Source organism: Epinephelus moara, chromosome 8 (genome assembly GCF_006386435.1).
Source record: "Epinephelus moara isolate mb chromosome 8, YSFRI_EMoa_1.0, whole genome shotgun sequence".
In the NCBI taxonomy this organism is placed as follows: Eukaryota; Metazoa; Chordata; class Actinopteri; order Perciformes; family Serranidae; genus Epinephelus; species Epinephelus moara.
Genome location: NC_065513.1, coordinates 15,072,609 through 15,086,221, shown reverse-complemented (window position 1 = coordinate 15,086,221; position 13,613 = coordinate 15,072,609). Strand labels below are relative to the sequence as shown.

Here is a 13,613-nt window from a genome sequence, read left to right as displayed (position 1 = left end):
GTGTAAGTAGCAAGGACCCAGGAGTCTGATTGTTATCATACTTGAAACATAATATTAAAGTGTATCACTGGTAGGCTATATACTGTTTTAACTCTTCCCAACTATACACAGGGTAATTAAAAGTATATATGTTACAAGAAGTTATATAGCACCTTTTAAAACACTTTCACAAAGTGTCTCACAAATTATACAAAATGGTACATCTCCATCCCCACCAAAAGAAGACAGCACAACAACAATAAACCATATCACACAAAGTTACAGACAAGTGAGTTTATAAAAATGAGATTTTAATAGTGATTTTAAAGAGGTCAGTGAGGTTGCATGATGAATTTCACCAGGGAGACTGGTCCAGCGTGTTGGGGCCCTGACAGCAAAAGCAGTCTCTTTTGGTTGCAAGTCTAGATAGAGGGACTGCAAATAGATTTGTGTTGTGTGATCTGAGATTGCATGCAGGTATATAGGGGCATAACAGTGCACAGATGTATGCTGGTGTTGGGCCATGTAATGCTTTAAAAGTAATGAGTGAAGTTGAGAGGAAGCCAATGCAGAGTCACTAAAATGGGGGATATGTGATCTCTTGCATGAACCAGTTCACCTCCTCACTGCTGCATTTTGTACAATCTGAAGGTGTTAGTGTGTTTATTGTGAAGACAGGTAAAGAGTGATTTACAGTTGTCAATTCTAGAAAAAATAAAGCCTTGAATTGATTCTGCATGTCAGAAACAACTACTAATGTAAGGTATTAGACAAATTGTGTGCCCAGGGCAAAAAAAACAAACATGTTATGTGACTACTTCCTGTAAAAATGTCCCCTAATATGACACAAATTATCCAGTTTATTAATTGCAAAGTTATTTAACCACTGATAAAATTGAGAAATAATGTTTTTTAAGGCTTAGACATTTGAATTATTATCTATTGTAATTATTCTATCACTATTTGGGTCCCAGCTCCGTGCACGCTGGACAGACACAGTCAATTACATAGGTGATTGTTGCTGTTTCCCCCAAACTGCTGATAACTCATCAAAGAAACATGGAGCTACAGCGGAGCAGGGCGGGGCAGTGCGCATGCGCGGTACCTCTTTGTGGCCCTTCTCTTCTTGGTGCTTGCCTGGTCTTCAGGGACCTATTCTAGCAGTAAATCCAAGGATAGGACTGTTAGGCAAAGATAAAACCACTCATTTACCATCCTTTGTTAGGCTGCACTGAGCAAACCTCTCTTACTATCTACAGATATTGTCAGATAGGCGCAGATCGCCCAGGGCGTCGACTGGCCAACAAGCAGAGCATCCATTCATCCTTTCATTGGCAGCTGAGGTGTTCAGACTAGCTAGCTAGCGTTAGCCAAGAGGCAGGGGACAGAGGGATCTTTAAAATGTCGGGTTACCAAGGAAAGAAGAACATTCCACGAATTACAGTAAGTATTGGCTCATTACTTTAAAAATATGACATTTATGCATCGACTGTGGTGTCTCTCTCTTTTTTTATAGCATGCGGTGAGCCTCAGGATTAGACCAAATGCTAGCCAACGCTTAGCTGTCGTGTCCATTCATTTGCACTGACGCTGTCACCAGCAGCAGCCCTGCTTCAGCTGCATACACATACAGCCTGGGATGAACAATGATAACCAGCCAGTGGGTTTGCAGCAAGCTTTTTTGCAGGTCCTCATGTTTCTGTGCTCCTTTAGCTGCCATTAAGTAGCTAGCTCCCCACCTCAGCCTCCCTGTCAGCATCCCCAGCATGCAGGGTGTAGTTAACAGGTTTAGGCGCAGGTTCCTTCCCTGTCACCACCTCATCTTTCATCCTCCATCCTGCATCCTCTTTTGTAGAGAACTAGATTTTTGCAAAACAATCCAATGCTGCTGCAGCTGGGACACCTATCCTTGACTTTGTGATACACTGTTTAAATTGGGATTTAACAGTATATATGTACACCTGCTTTGTGCTGCAGCCTTTCAGTCAGAAAGCACAGTATTAAGGGCCTACAGTAAGGATGCCGTGACAGTTAAAAGAAGCAAAACCTCTTGTAAAGTAGGTCATTGGACAGCACCCATCCAAACCCTTTTCCCTAAGCTTTCATCATGCAGCTGTTGGAGCCAGAGTGCTGAAGCATATAGACAGCAACTGCTCCAAGTTTGATCATTTCATAGCGTCACACTGTCTTGTGAAATATGCTGGCTCAGGGTCAGGCTCTGATTAATGGTGTTGTGTTAACCTTTGTTGTCCTTTTCTGTCTGTCTGTTTCTGTGTATGTACACTGAGAGCAACACAAACCGGAGTCATTCAGCGGTGACATCCCAGACACAACACACAGCAGTAACTCTACAGCAGCCCCCCAGGCCCACTGACACACACACAGTCTGACACCACTTATTGCTTTGGAGTAAAGCACATAGTTTAAATCTGCAGAGCTTTAAAAGAAAACACCAAAATTAGGCTCTGTCCCTGAACAATAGTGACTGAATTCATTCAGACATACAGTGGGATCTACTGCCACCATAGTACCACTGCACAGTCAAATTGTTGGTTTGCAGAATGACAGAAACATAGCGACAGTTTTGACCATTGATTAATTTTTTATTCAGATAAAACAACTGTCATAATGAGCACACTTCTCAGGTTGTCACTTATCCTTTTTCAGTTTATTTGGTAAATAAGACATTCATTCACTGACATTTGATGTTTTATTGAACATTTAAACCAAATGGTAACATTTAACATTGATGCAGTAGTTATGATAATGCTGGATGCATTATATATTGCATTATTATACGCATTATAATATTATATATTATATTCATTGTGACTTTAAGCATGGTCTTTTGTTTATTAGCTGCTTGCTTGTTAAGCTTTTGTTGTATCATGTGAAATAACCAAGGAGAGTAATGCTTTACAACTTGGAAATAATGTTTTGTTCGTGCTGATTCATGCCTTTTGACTTGGCTCACTTCAGCTGTAACATTCACTCAGTTACCAGTTTATTAGATACACTTAACCAATTCAGTCTGATAATAAATCACGATGTTTGTAATGTTCAGTTTTTGGTGAAACGGTTTTAAAGAAATGTTATTACATTTGTATTTTCTTTTTTAAGGATGTAATTTGTGCACCACAAAATTGAATTACATCATACTGACAGGTGTTTAGGGATGGGACAGGATATGATTTTATTGCGGATCACAATAAAAAAACACAATTTGATTGCAGTGAATTTCCCTTATCAAGATAATCATGAATATTGTGTCCAGCAGACTGCTGGGCAACCAACAATAAAATAAAGAGATATTCAAATCGATAGATATGATGCCATTTCAAATATTTGAAAAGCCTGTTTTTTTAAGATTGATTGATTGTTTCCACGAAAAAAGGATGTTCACTAAAAAGTGTGTCCTATCTCTGATTGTTTTGTAACAAAATGTCAGCTAAAGTGATTCCAGTATATTTCAGTGCCATTTTTACCCTGCTTATATCAATAACGTGAGGCTAAATACAGAAACACCTTTCTATGTGAGAAACAGTTCCTACTTCCATTTATAGTATAGCCTACGCTGCTTGACACTGAGCCCTTTAAGAAGTACATTCAGTTCTCAGTAATCAATTCAGTTTTATAACTGTACGTCACAGGATAAATCATGAAGGTCCGTTTCACAGCAGACAAGTACATATATGATTAATTATATATTTACATAATGATGCATTCAAATAGAGAGTTGAGGACTACAGCAATGTACAGTGAAAGCCATTTTCAGACATATGGCAGTCTCAGTGCACAGAGAGGACATAGGTTATATGACCAACTTAAACTAGAGTAATGGCCTCATGTCAGTACAGCCATGACTTGTACCTAATGTATCCCCGCTGTCAGCGTACACCCACTGTGGACATTGGAAACTGAATGCTCCTGATGTGAGGGCTGCAGTAAACCACTTTTGTCTTCATTAGCTCTCTCGACTGTCCTCAGAGACCCCGGGCAGCCCGTAGGAAGTAGGCCAGCCTATTGCACTCTTCTTTCATCTCATACAGGTTGAGTTAATTGTGCCAATCAAGGGTTTGTGCTCTTACTCAAGGGGTTTGATCAACACTTGCTCCCTCCCTTCACATGATGTGTCTATTATTATGTGTGAATAAATGTTGGATTACATTTGTCATGGGCTTCACAGGAGATCTCTGAACAAACCAGGAAGTACATTGACCTAAATAAATCACTAAAATCAGCCCAAGGTTCTTTGCTGTTCTAAGAAAAATGTAAACTTCTTTGAAATTAGCCAAATTTACTGTTGGATTATGGGATAGATGATTAGCAACAAGGGATTAACAGAGATGGTTTTTCGCACTCTGCTCAGCAGGCAGCTGGATCAATGTGTAGTTTATTGGTAATGTAACATTCTGTCTCCTCTTTTCAGAGTGACCGTCTCCTCATCAAAGGAGCAAAGATAGTGAACGATGATCAGTCATTCTTGGCTGATATCTACATGGAGGATGGCGTCATCAAGTAAGTTCGATTTGAAGAATAACTAATTTATATTTAATTTATAAAAAAAGTGGGCCACACCTACATTATATGGCCAGAACACCTCCTTATTATGGAGTTCAGGTGTTTTAGCCACGCCCATTGCTAACACATGCATAAACTTCAGCACACAGATGTGAAATCTCCACAGAGGAACATTAAGAATTTAGAATTGGTAATAAAGACCTTGATGACTTTAAATGTGGCACTGTCCAAGGATGCCGTCTTTGTCACAACTCGAGTCTGTTGGTCAAGTCTGGGTTTGGCGGATGCCAGGAGAACGCTACCTACCTGGATACATAGTGCTCACTGTGAAGAAATGGTCTGGGGCTGTTTTTAGAGTTTTGGCTTGGCCCTTTAGTTCTAGAGAAGATTCTTCTTAAGCTACAGGATACTGAGGTTGCTTTCACACCTGCCCTGTTTGGTTCTGTTCAGTCAAACTCAAGTTTGTTTGCACCTATAAGTGCCGTCTGTTTGGGCAGATGTGGATACAGCAATCGCACTTGGGTGCGCATCGAAACAACCGGGCCGAGACCTTCTTGAAGAGGTGGTCCTGGCCCGGTTACTAATGAACTCTGGTGTGATTCGTTTGTGGTTCCGACCTCGATCTGAACCAATTGCAGTTGATTACCCATTGTTTGGGTTAAACAAGCATGAGCATGTTACAGTTCTGGAGGATTATTAATGTGCGCCTCCTCCTGTACTGCCTTAATATGCACATACGGCGCATCCAAATGCATCAAAACATTGTTTTCTAGTTGGAGCCGCGCCTCATTTTCAAACTGTATGGTTTGCCTAAAATGGACAATGCAACAATATCGTACACGATGACCAGTGCTAAAATCAACCCGCGTAGTTGTCCCTCCATTGTGACATTAGAAAGTGTTGCAGTTATCTTGCAAGTGAACTCTTCTTCAACGTTCTCACACAAGGCATTTTATCTGGTCTGCTTGTTAATGCTGCCGTGGGAACACGAACCAACTCTAGGTAATTATGCAACTTTGTGACAGAATTAGTCCCTGGTTCACACCAAAGCAAGACAACTCTAGGTCCGAAAGCACCCTGAGACATTTTAGCCAGTTCAGTGCTTCTGACTTTGTGGCAACAGCTTGGGGAAGTTCCTTTGCTGTTCTGGTCACTGTACCCTCCTGCGCAAGGCGAGGCGTGAAAAACATGGTTATATGAGTTTGGTGTGGAGGAACTCTGCTTGCACAGCCCTTACCTCTGCCCCACTGAACGCCTTTGGGAGAAATAAGAACGCCTATTGCAAACCAGGCTTTCTTGTCCAACATCAGTCTTAGAACTCACAAATGCACTTTTGGTTAATGCCCCTGATTTTAGAATGGGATGTCCAACAAACTTAGGTGTGACGGTCAGGTGTCCTCTGTCTTTTGGCCATATAGTGTAACTCATATTGGCAGAATGACAGAAACATATGTCAGTATATCTACCAGATGGCCACCTATTACCTTGATTTTTAGAGTCTACATTTCTCAGTTTGATCACGTCTTCCTCATTAAATTTTGTATTTTGTCTGTCTTTGTCACCTCAGGCAAATAGGCGACAACCTTATTGTTCCCGGGGGAGTTAAGATAATAGAGGCTCATGGGAGAATGGTGATGCCTGGCGGTATTGACGTGCACACCCGATTCCAGATGCCTGACCGAGGCATGGTGGCAGCAGATGACTTCTACCAGGGCACCAAGGCGGCTCTGGCTGGGGGGACGACTATGATCAGTGTGTATTATACCAGACATGTTTTAACAACCAGTTTTAAAGCACAGTCATACTGTTGCATGGACTGTAACATTGCAGATGTGCATGCCGTCAAGCGTATGATTTAATCATGCAGTTTGCTTGTGCGCATTAAATCCAACCTGTTTGTTTGTGTTTTACAGTCGATCACGTGGTGCCGGAGCCCGGCGCCAGCCTGACTGCAGCTTTCAAACAGTGGAGGGAGTGGGCTGATAGCAAGTCCTGCTGCGACTACTCTCTGCACGTGGACATCACCGAGTGGAACAAAAGCACTCAAGAAGAAATGGAGACCCTGGTGAAGGATCATGGTACGCAATCAACGTGTTTTGATTTCTGTCTCCACACACACTAAATCTAATAATCGCTGACTTGCTCGCCGCTTTTACTGATACAGAAGTGTTTCTCAGACATTGCATGAGGGCAAAAAAGCCAACCACTTTTCACAGACGAAAAAACAGTAACTAAATTTTCCTGCTTTGTAATATTTATCCTTTTGATTTTACTTTTCTCCTTCGCTCTGGGTTTTCCCTCTTTTGCTCTCTTTATTCCACCTTTGGCTGTTTTCTCTCATAAGTTTTCTATCTTCAGGTGTCAACTCTTTCCTGGTCTATCTGGCTTATAAGGATGTTTTCCAACTTTCTGACTCTGAGGTATGCTTGGCTTCTTGTTGATATCAACGGGCTCTGCAGCTGTCTGTCATACCATATGTTTTTAAAGGCTGTTAGATGTCCTCAGGGTAGACGACTGCCCTACAAGCTGACCTGTTTGTTTCATTTTCTTTTAGATCTATGAGGTGTTCAGTGTCATCAGAGACCTCGGAGCAATTGCACAGGTGCATGCTGAGAATGGAGACATCATTGCAGAGGTAACAGAATAACGAAATAAGTCACTGACATCTGAGCTGCAAGCAGTTATTGCCATCTTGGATTATAATATATTTTTGCACGTATTTTTTAGGAGCAGAAACGTATTCTAGAGCTGGGGATCTCTGGACCTGAAGGCCATGTGCTGAGCCGCCCAGAGGAGGTAAAATGGAGGAGTGGTTTCTTAACTGTTGACAAAAGAAAAAGGTTTTGTAAATCTAGTTTTAAGGTTTAAAGACCTAGAAAGTATTATAGGAGAGAAAGTTGGTAAAGAAACCTGATTTTGTGTCTGTAGGTGGAGGCCGAGGCAGTCAACCGCTCTGTCACCATAGCCAATCAGACCAACTGTCCCCTCTACATCACCAAGGTGATGAGCAAGAGTGCTGCTGATGTCATCGCCCTTGCTAGGAAAAAGGGTAAAAAGAGAATTTTGAATTTTTTCCTTGCAAGTTTACTGTTCACCCTTCCCTGTGTCTGTCTGGCTTTAACTTTTTTTGTGCTGACATCATCCTGTCTACTCCTGTAGGTGCTGTGGTTTACGGAGAGCCCATATCTGCCAGTTTGGGCACTGATGGTACCCATTACTGGAGCAAGAACTGGGCCAAGGCAGCAGCCTATGTCACTTCTCCACCGCTCAGTCCTGATCCCACCACCCCCGACTACCTCAACTCTCTGTTGTCATGGTAGGGGCTCTGCTCCAGGACCTACAGATAGCTGCAGCAAAACTTGACATGTGTTACTGCTGTGTGCTGTATTTTATTTTACCCAGCTATGCCCTTTTCATTCATGCACTTAATACAAAGATAGAATATTAAATGTAGCAGATAAATGTCACGGTTTGTCATGAATGATTGGCGACATATCCTTAGTTTTTCTTGCTTGCTTTCTTTTCCAGTGGGGACTTGCAGGTGACTGGTAGTGCTCACTGCACTTTCCAGACTTCTCAGCGTGCGATAGGCAAAGATAATTTCACCCTAATCCCAGAGGGCACCAATGGCACTGAGGAGAGGATGTCCTTAATCTGGGACAAATGTGTGGTGAGCTCGATGCGACCTACTTCTCACACATTCCAAAAAATCAATATTTTAGTAGTAGTGAATGACCTTTGCATAGGTTTCGATGTAAGTATGTGATTTGCTGTCCTAAAAGGTGACTGGCAAGATGGATGAGAACCAGTTTGTGGCGGTGACCAGCACAAATGCAGCCAAGATCTTCAACCTGTTCCCCCGCAAGGGCCGCATCGCTGTGGGATCTGATGCTGACCTCGTGTTGTGGGACCCGGACGTTACTAAGATCATCTCAGCTAAGAACCACAACCTGGTCAGATGGTTACTTTATTTGATCTTATCTACAGTGTCTTTAGTCGGTGATGTGTCCTAGACATGTTGAGACCTCCTCCTTAAGATTGTATGTGGTGGGCTGCAGTGCACATTGTATGCTATAATAGCTAAAGCAGCTCTGTTCCACTTTCAGATGTACTGCTACATGATATCCAAGGGAAAATCAGTTCAAACCAGTCTACTCCTTTATTTATCATAGTTATTGATTTATGCTAATCATGTGCCCACACATACACCCCATCAACTCAGAGTAGTGTTTAAGTTGTCTCCTGATGATGCATCTTCTTTCCCCAGGCTGTAGAGTATAACATCTTTGAGGGCACAGAAGTGCGTGGAGGCCCTGTGGTGGTGATCAGCCAGGGCAAGATTGTGTTGGAGGAGGGCAGCCTTCACCCCACGGAGGGCTGTGGGCGCTACATCAGCCGTAAACCCTTCTCTGACCACGTTTACAAGAGGATAAAGGCCCGCAGCAGGGTGAGCTGTAATTGCACTTATCCAGCCACAGAGAAGCCAAATTCTTACAATGTAGGTCAGCAGGTGAACCACACAGCTTGTGGTCTGATGAATTGGCCTGTGTGTTTAGCTCACAGAGTTGCGAGGAGTCCCCAGGGGCCAGTACGACGGGCCGGTGTGTGAGGTGACTGTGACTCCCAAGGTGATCTCCACCGTCTCCTCAATGAAGACTTCTCCTGCCAAGCAGCAGCAGCAGCAGCAGCAGCAGATTACCCACCAGCCAGTGCGCAACCTTCACCAGTCTGGCTTCAGTCTGTCTGGTAAGTGAAATAGGACAAAAATCTGGCCATGCGTGTCACGTTACAGGGGTTATGATTCAATATATTGAGATAGCGAGAACAAGAACAACTTTATTGTCAGTCATCCTATTGACAGAGCAAGTGCACAGCAGAACTAAATTATATTGCATTCAGGTCATGAGTGTAAAAAAAAAAAAGCTGACAAAGAGTAAAAATAATAAATTAATTGAGTAAACATACTGTACAGAAACATTTAGTGTAATTGCACACGTGATATATGGTTAAAAAGAGTGGAAATAGAATTGAATTACACATTCAGGATAAAAAATGTCATGTTTAGGATAAAAATGCACACAAAGGACGATATATTGCAATTCTGTAAGCATAGCAATATATTGCCATTTTTAAAATCTAATTTCAGGAAGACTGTCATAGTATAAAGAACACACCACAGACTGCATAAACAGTGGGATCTGCATTTGTGTTTATCGCTGTCCCTGTAACCAACATTATAGCACTGCTTTTTGTGCAAACTGAGCAAAGGAAGTAACATTTGCCTATAACAGTGGGGAAAAAAACAAGAGAAGAAAGAATTGAAAACAATTAGAAATTGATGTAGTGTTTTTGAGAATTGATACATCATTACAAAACATAATATGATGATACCCATGTGTATTGATATTTTCTTACACTCCTAATATGAAATATAAAATAATTTCATTCCTGGCAGTTGGCCTTTTAGACAACAAGGCCCTGATCACACAGAAAGCGTTTTAGCAGCTGGAGGGGCCTTTTCGTAATTGTTTTTAATAAGAATGAAGCTTTTTGCTCGGGTTTTTTGGTGTTGCCAGGCATCTTGTGTTTCTTCGCGTTTCTTTGCCGGAGCGCTCTGAACTACTGGAGTTGAAAAAACTTGAACTCAAAGCGGATAAACGCCCCACGCCATCTCTTTTTTCGTCATCTATTTTCCCATTGTCCAATCGGATGATTTGAGAGGCGGCGGGCCTTCTGTAGTGGTCACGACAACAAGTTTACAGTTGGTAAACAATGGAGGAGAAACTGGTGGTAGCAGTTGCTGGGTACACAGAGCTATTCAGCCTGACGATAGACAGCAGGTTGTCAGACTGCCCCAAGTCATCCTAATATATGCCTGGAAACAGCCATCATGGAGCCAAAGCTCCTGGACCAACTACTAGTACTCCCCATGATCCACCCTCACTTTTAGGTTCTCATGTACCCACATAGATTGCTGTTTTTTTTTGTGCCAAGCAAACTATTTGCTGACAGCCTCTCACCCTCAACCAGAGCTACAGCAAGTACCCTCTGCCTGAACATTTTAGAAACTAGCTACTAATAACTGTCAAATAGCTAAAATAAATAAATAAACGGTAGATTGATGACACGGGAAGGTTAGAATAAGGAGGTGAGTCTGTGGTTGCCTGGCAACAATAAAAAGGTGTGGCAAGTGTAATTTATTTTATTTATTTATTTTAGTGGCATTCAATTTTTTTAAAAAGGCAGCGGCACGCCTCGTGCTTTGCAACCTGCAAAACTCTTTCTGTGTGATGGGGCCTAAGGCATTTAACTTACATTGTAGTATGTCTTCATGTCTTTTTTTTTTTTCTAGGTGCCCAAATTGATGACAACGTTCCTCGTCGCAACACTCAACGCATCGTGGCTCCCCCTGGTGGAAAAGCCAACATCACCAGCCTCGGCTAAGCCCTTTCTTTACCTGAGCCGGGGGATGCAGGGCGACACGGGACCAGATGCCACTCTTACCGTTGTCACATCACATCTGGTCACCTCTGACTCCCCCCTGCACTCACAAGCACTCCATCCATTCTTATTCACACACCACCACTTGCTCACTTCATGCAAAAAAAAAAAAGAGAAAGCACTGTTTCATTTTGTTTCATCTTTCCTGCCATTTACCATCGTCAAGGAAGGATCAAGTGAATTGAAGTCCAGATAAACCAAGTTTGATTATTGATTAATTTAATTTGTTTACATTTTTGTATCATTTTTGCTGTACATGTTTGAGCCGTTTTGTTGCCCTCTTGAAAATGAGTCCCTAGAAGCGATCAGTTTCATGAGCGGGCATTTTAGAAACTGCAGCTGTTCACAGTTTTTCTTAAAGCGCTCTTCATTTCTCAGATAGAGGTCGGAATTTGCTGTTAGTTGTGTTACTTCACTACCTTCAGGTGAAAGTAGAGCCTCCACTGTTCATGTTGTAACACTGTTAGACTGTAAGAGTGATGTTTTAGTACAGAAAGGTTGCATTGATGCCACAAACACTCATGAAAGATTAGGCTGTAGAATTCTTTCTGCATCTCATAACACCTAATTTTCTCTTATAAAAAACGATACTTGATAGCTTTTTTGATACCACGACAAAAAGAAAAAAAAGTCCTGGGCAATAAGTACAGACTGAATTGCAATGTTTTATTTGCAGTCACTTCCGGGTAGAAAACCCCTGCGTCACGTGTATAAAATGAAACGTCTCCAGGCAAATTCTGCCTCACATGGTCAGTTTTTAGACACCTAAAAAAAATCAATATCAGTTGAAGTGATTGCTATAATAAGAATATTTTCACCATTTCACCTTGTCGTCAGACAGCCCTGGAGCGGCTAAAAATGACAACACAAACAAACAAGTCTGTGGATTTCACATACCTCAGCAATTGAATTTAATTGCCAGTGTTCTACCTGGAAGTGATCTTTGTTGTTCGCTCTATAGGATCATTATTTATTATGTTTTTTAATTACCCTGGACACAGTGCTGGTACAGAAAAAGCCACTGAAAAATACCAACACATTTCTAATAATGTTAATACTAATTACAGCTTGGGTTGAAAATCTGATTGTAGATGTGATGTTTTTTACTTTCGATACAATCGAATGTCTAATTAACTGAGATCGTGTCATTTTAAACACGTGGTGTCTAAAAAGTATCTAAGTATCAATACTTTTGACAACCTTACTGTGTTCAGCAGAGCAATTCACCTTGGTCTTCCTTTTGTGTTGTAGTTGCACTTCATTTTTTAAAACTGAATGTTTTTTTATCGCGTTAAAGTCATTTTTGGGAAGCGCTGTCTGCACTGAAAGGAAAAGAAAGGGTATTTTAGCGTTAAACCACTCATTCAACTCCGTCCTGAATATTGTGGTTGGAGAAATGGCTGGCACATCACATTTTGTCTGAGAAACATGAACTTTTCCCCTCATTTCATCATTTTGTTTTTTCCTCATGTTTGTTTAAAGGTTGTCAGGGCAACAAGCTTCCAATAATCAGACCGATGTATATTGTAAAAGCTACAGGCAGACACTACAAAGAAGCTAAAAGGGAGGTTTGCTGACAACCTCTCTGCACCTGGTGCTATACGACCATTGCTGTATATGTGCAGATGATGTCCACGCCCACACAGCTGTCACCATTATCCCAGTTTCGACAGAATTTGTTTTGCACCTGTAACAATCCAAATGATAAAAAAAACAATGTATGTGAGCTTGCAACTTTTTATTTGTATTGGATATGTCTGTATGTTTTAGGATATTTGTTGAATCCAACTACTTGCCTGCCTGTTCTGTAAGATATTGATAGCACACTGTATCTATGAAGGCTCTTGAAAGAAGTGGAACCGTAATCTTTGAGACCTGATGAAAAGCGCTTCAGTATGTATATGAAATCCCTCACAGTGTGCTGATGATGTGCCCGCTGTTCTCGGTGTTAGTGTTGTGAATGAATTATCAGATATCCAGTTTTTCCTCTCTTACTCCCCTCTACCTGCCCAACACTGTCGACACCAGATCCACTTGAGGCAGTAACTGTATTCACCAAACCACGATGGGTTGTCAGTCTCACGGCACTGTGCGGCCATACTGTAAAACACTGGATTATTTCTTCCTCATTGCCTTGTCAAGTGTAGGTTTTGTATGCCAAGCTATAATGTGAAGTGATTTACATTTGGGGAAGTGTCTTGGTTATTGATAAATGGTTATTGAGTTGTGATGTTGAGCACTGTTGTTGCCCCTCTCCCAGCAAGTGTGATACTCTCTCGGTCATGTATGTTTTGTAGGATACCAGGGTTTTGGGGGGGAAATCATTGGTCTTGTCAGCATTTGACCCTATCTGTGTTGACTTCAGTGGATTAAAATAATAAAAATGAAAGTTATGGTATTGACTCTTTTTTTAATTATACTGAATTTGAATGAAACTCTTTATCCTACAATTTCCAAATAATTTTATAAAAAGTGTTGCTGGAAAGAACTACAGGTGTAATTTGATAATTATCATGGGGAACATAAGGATGATGTCCATAAACATTTAGGTTTAGGTTAAGTTAATAAGCTTTTGTTAACATGTCCATTAAAATTTACTATAAATGAATGAT

The 13,613-nt window shown here is 41.4% G+C and overlaps 1 protein-coding gene across 1 annotated transcript; it reads left to right on the top strand.

The window, feature by feature from the left end:
• The first annotated feature begins 1,053 nt into the window (after positions 1-1,053).
• On the top strand, positions 1,054-13,392 carry dpysl2a (dihydropyrimidinase like 2a). The gene is made up of 14 exons (XM_050050463.1): positions 1,054-1,422; positions 4,409-4,497; positions 6,068-6,252; positions 6,414-6,578; positions 6,859-6,920; positions 7,055-7,135; positions 7,228-7,296; positions 7,429-7,549; positions 7,660-7,816; positions 8,029-8,170; positions 8,283-8,453; positions 8,768-8,947; positions 9,057-9,246; positions 10,853-13,392. The coding sequence occupies exons 1-14, from the start codon at positions 1,381-1,383 to the stop codon at positions 10,942-10,944; spliced, it is 1,746 nt and encodes a 581-aa protein (XP_049906420.1). The 5' UTR covers positions 1,054-1,380; the 3' UTR covers positions 10,945-13,392.
• Positions 13,393-13,613: the final 221 nt, after the last annotated feature.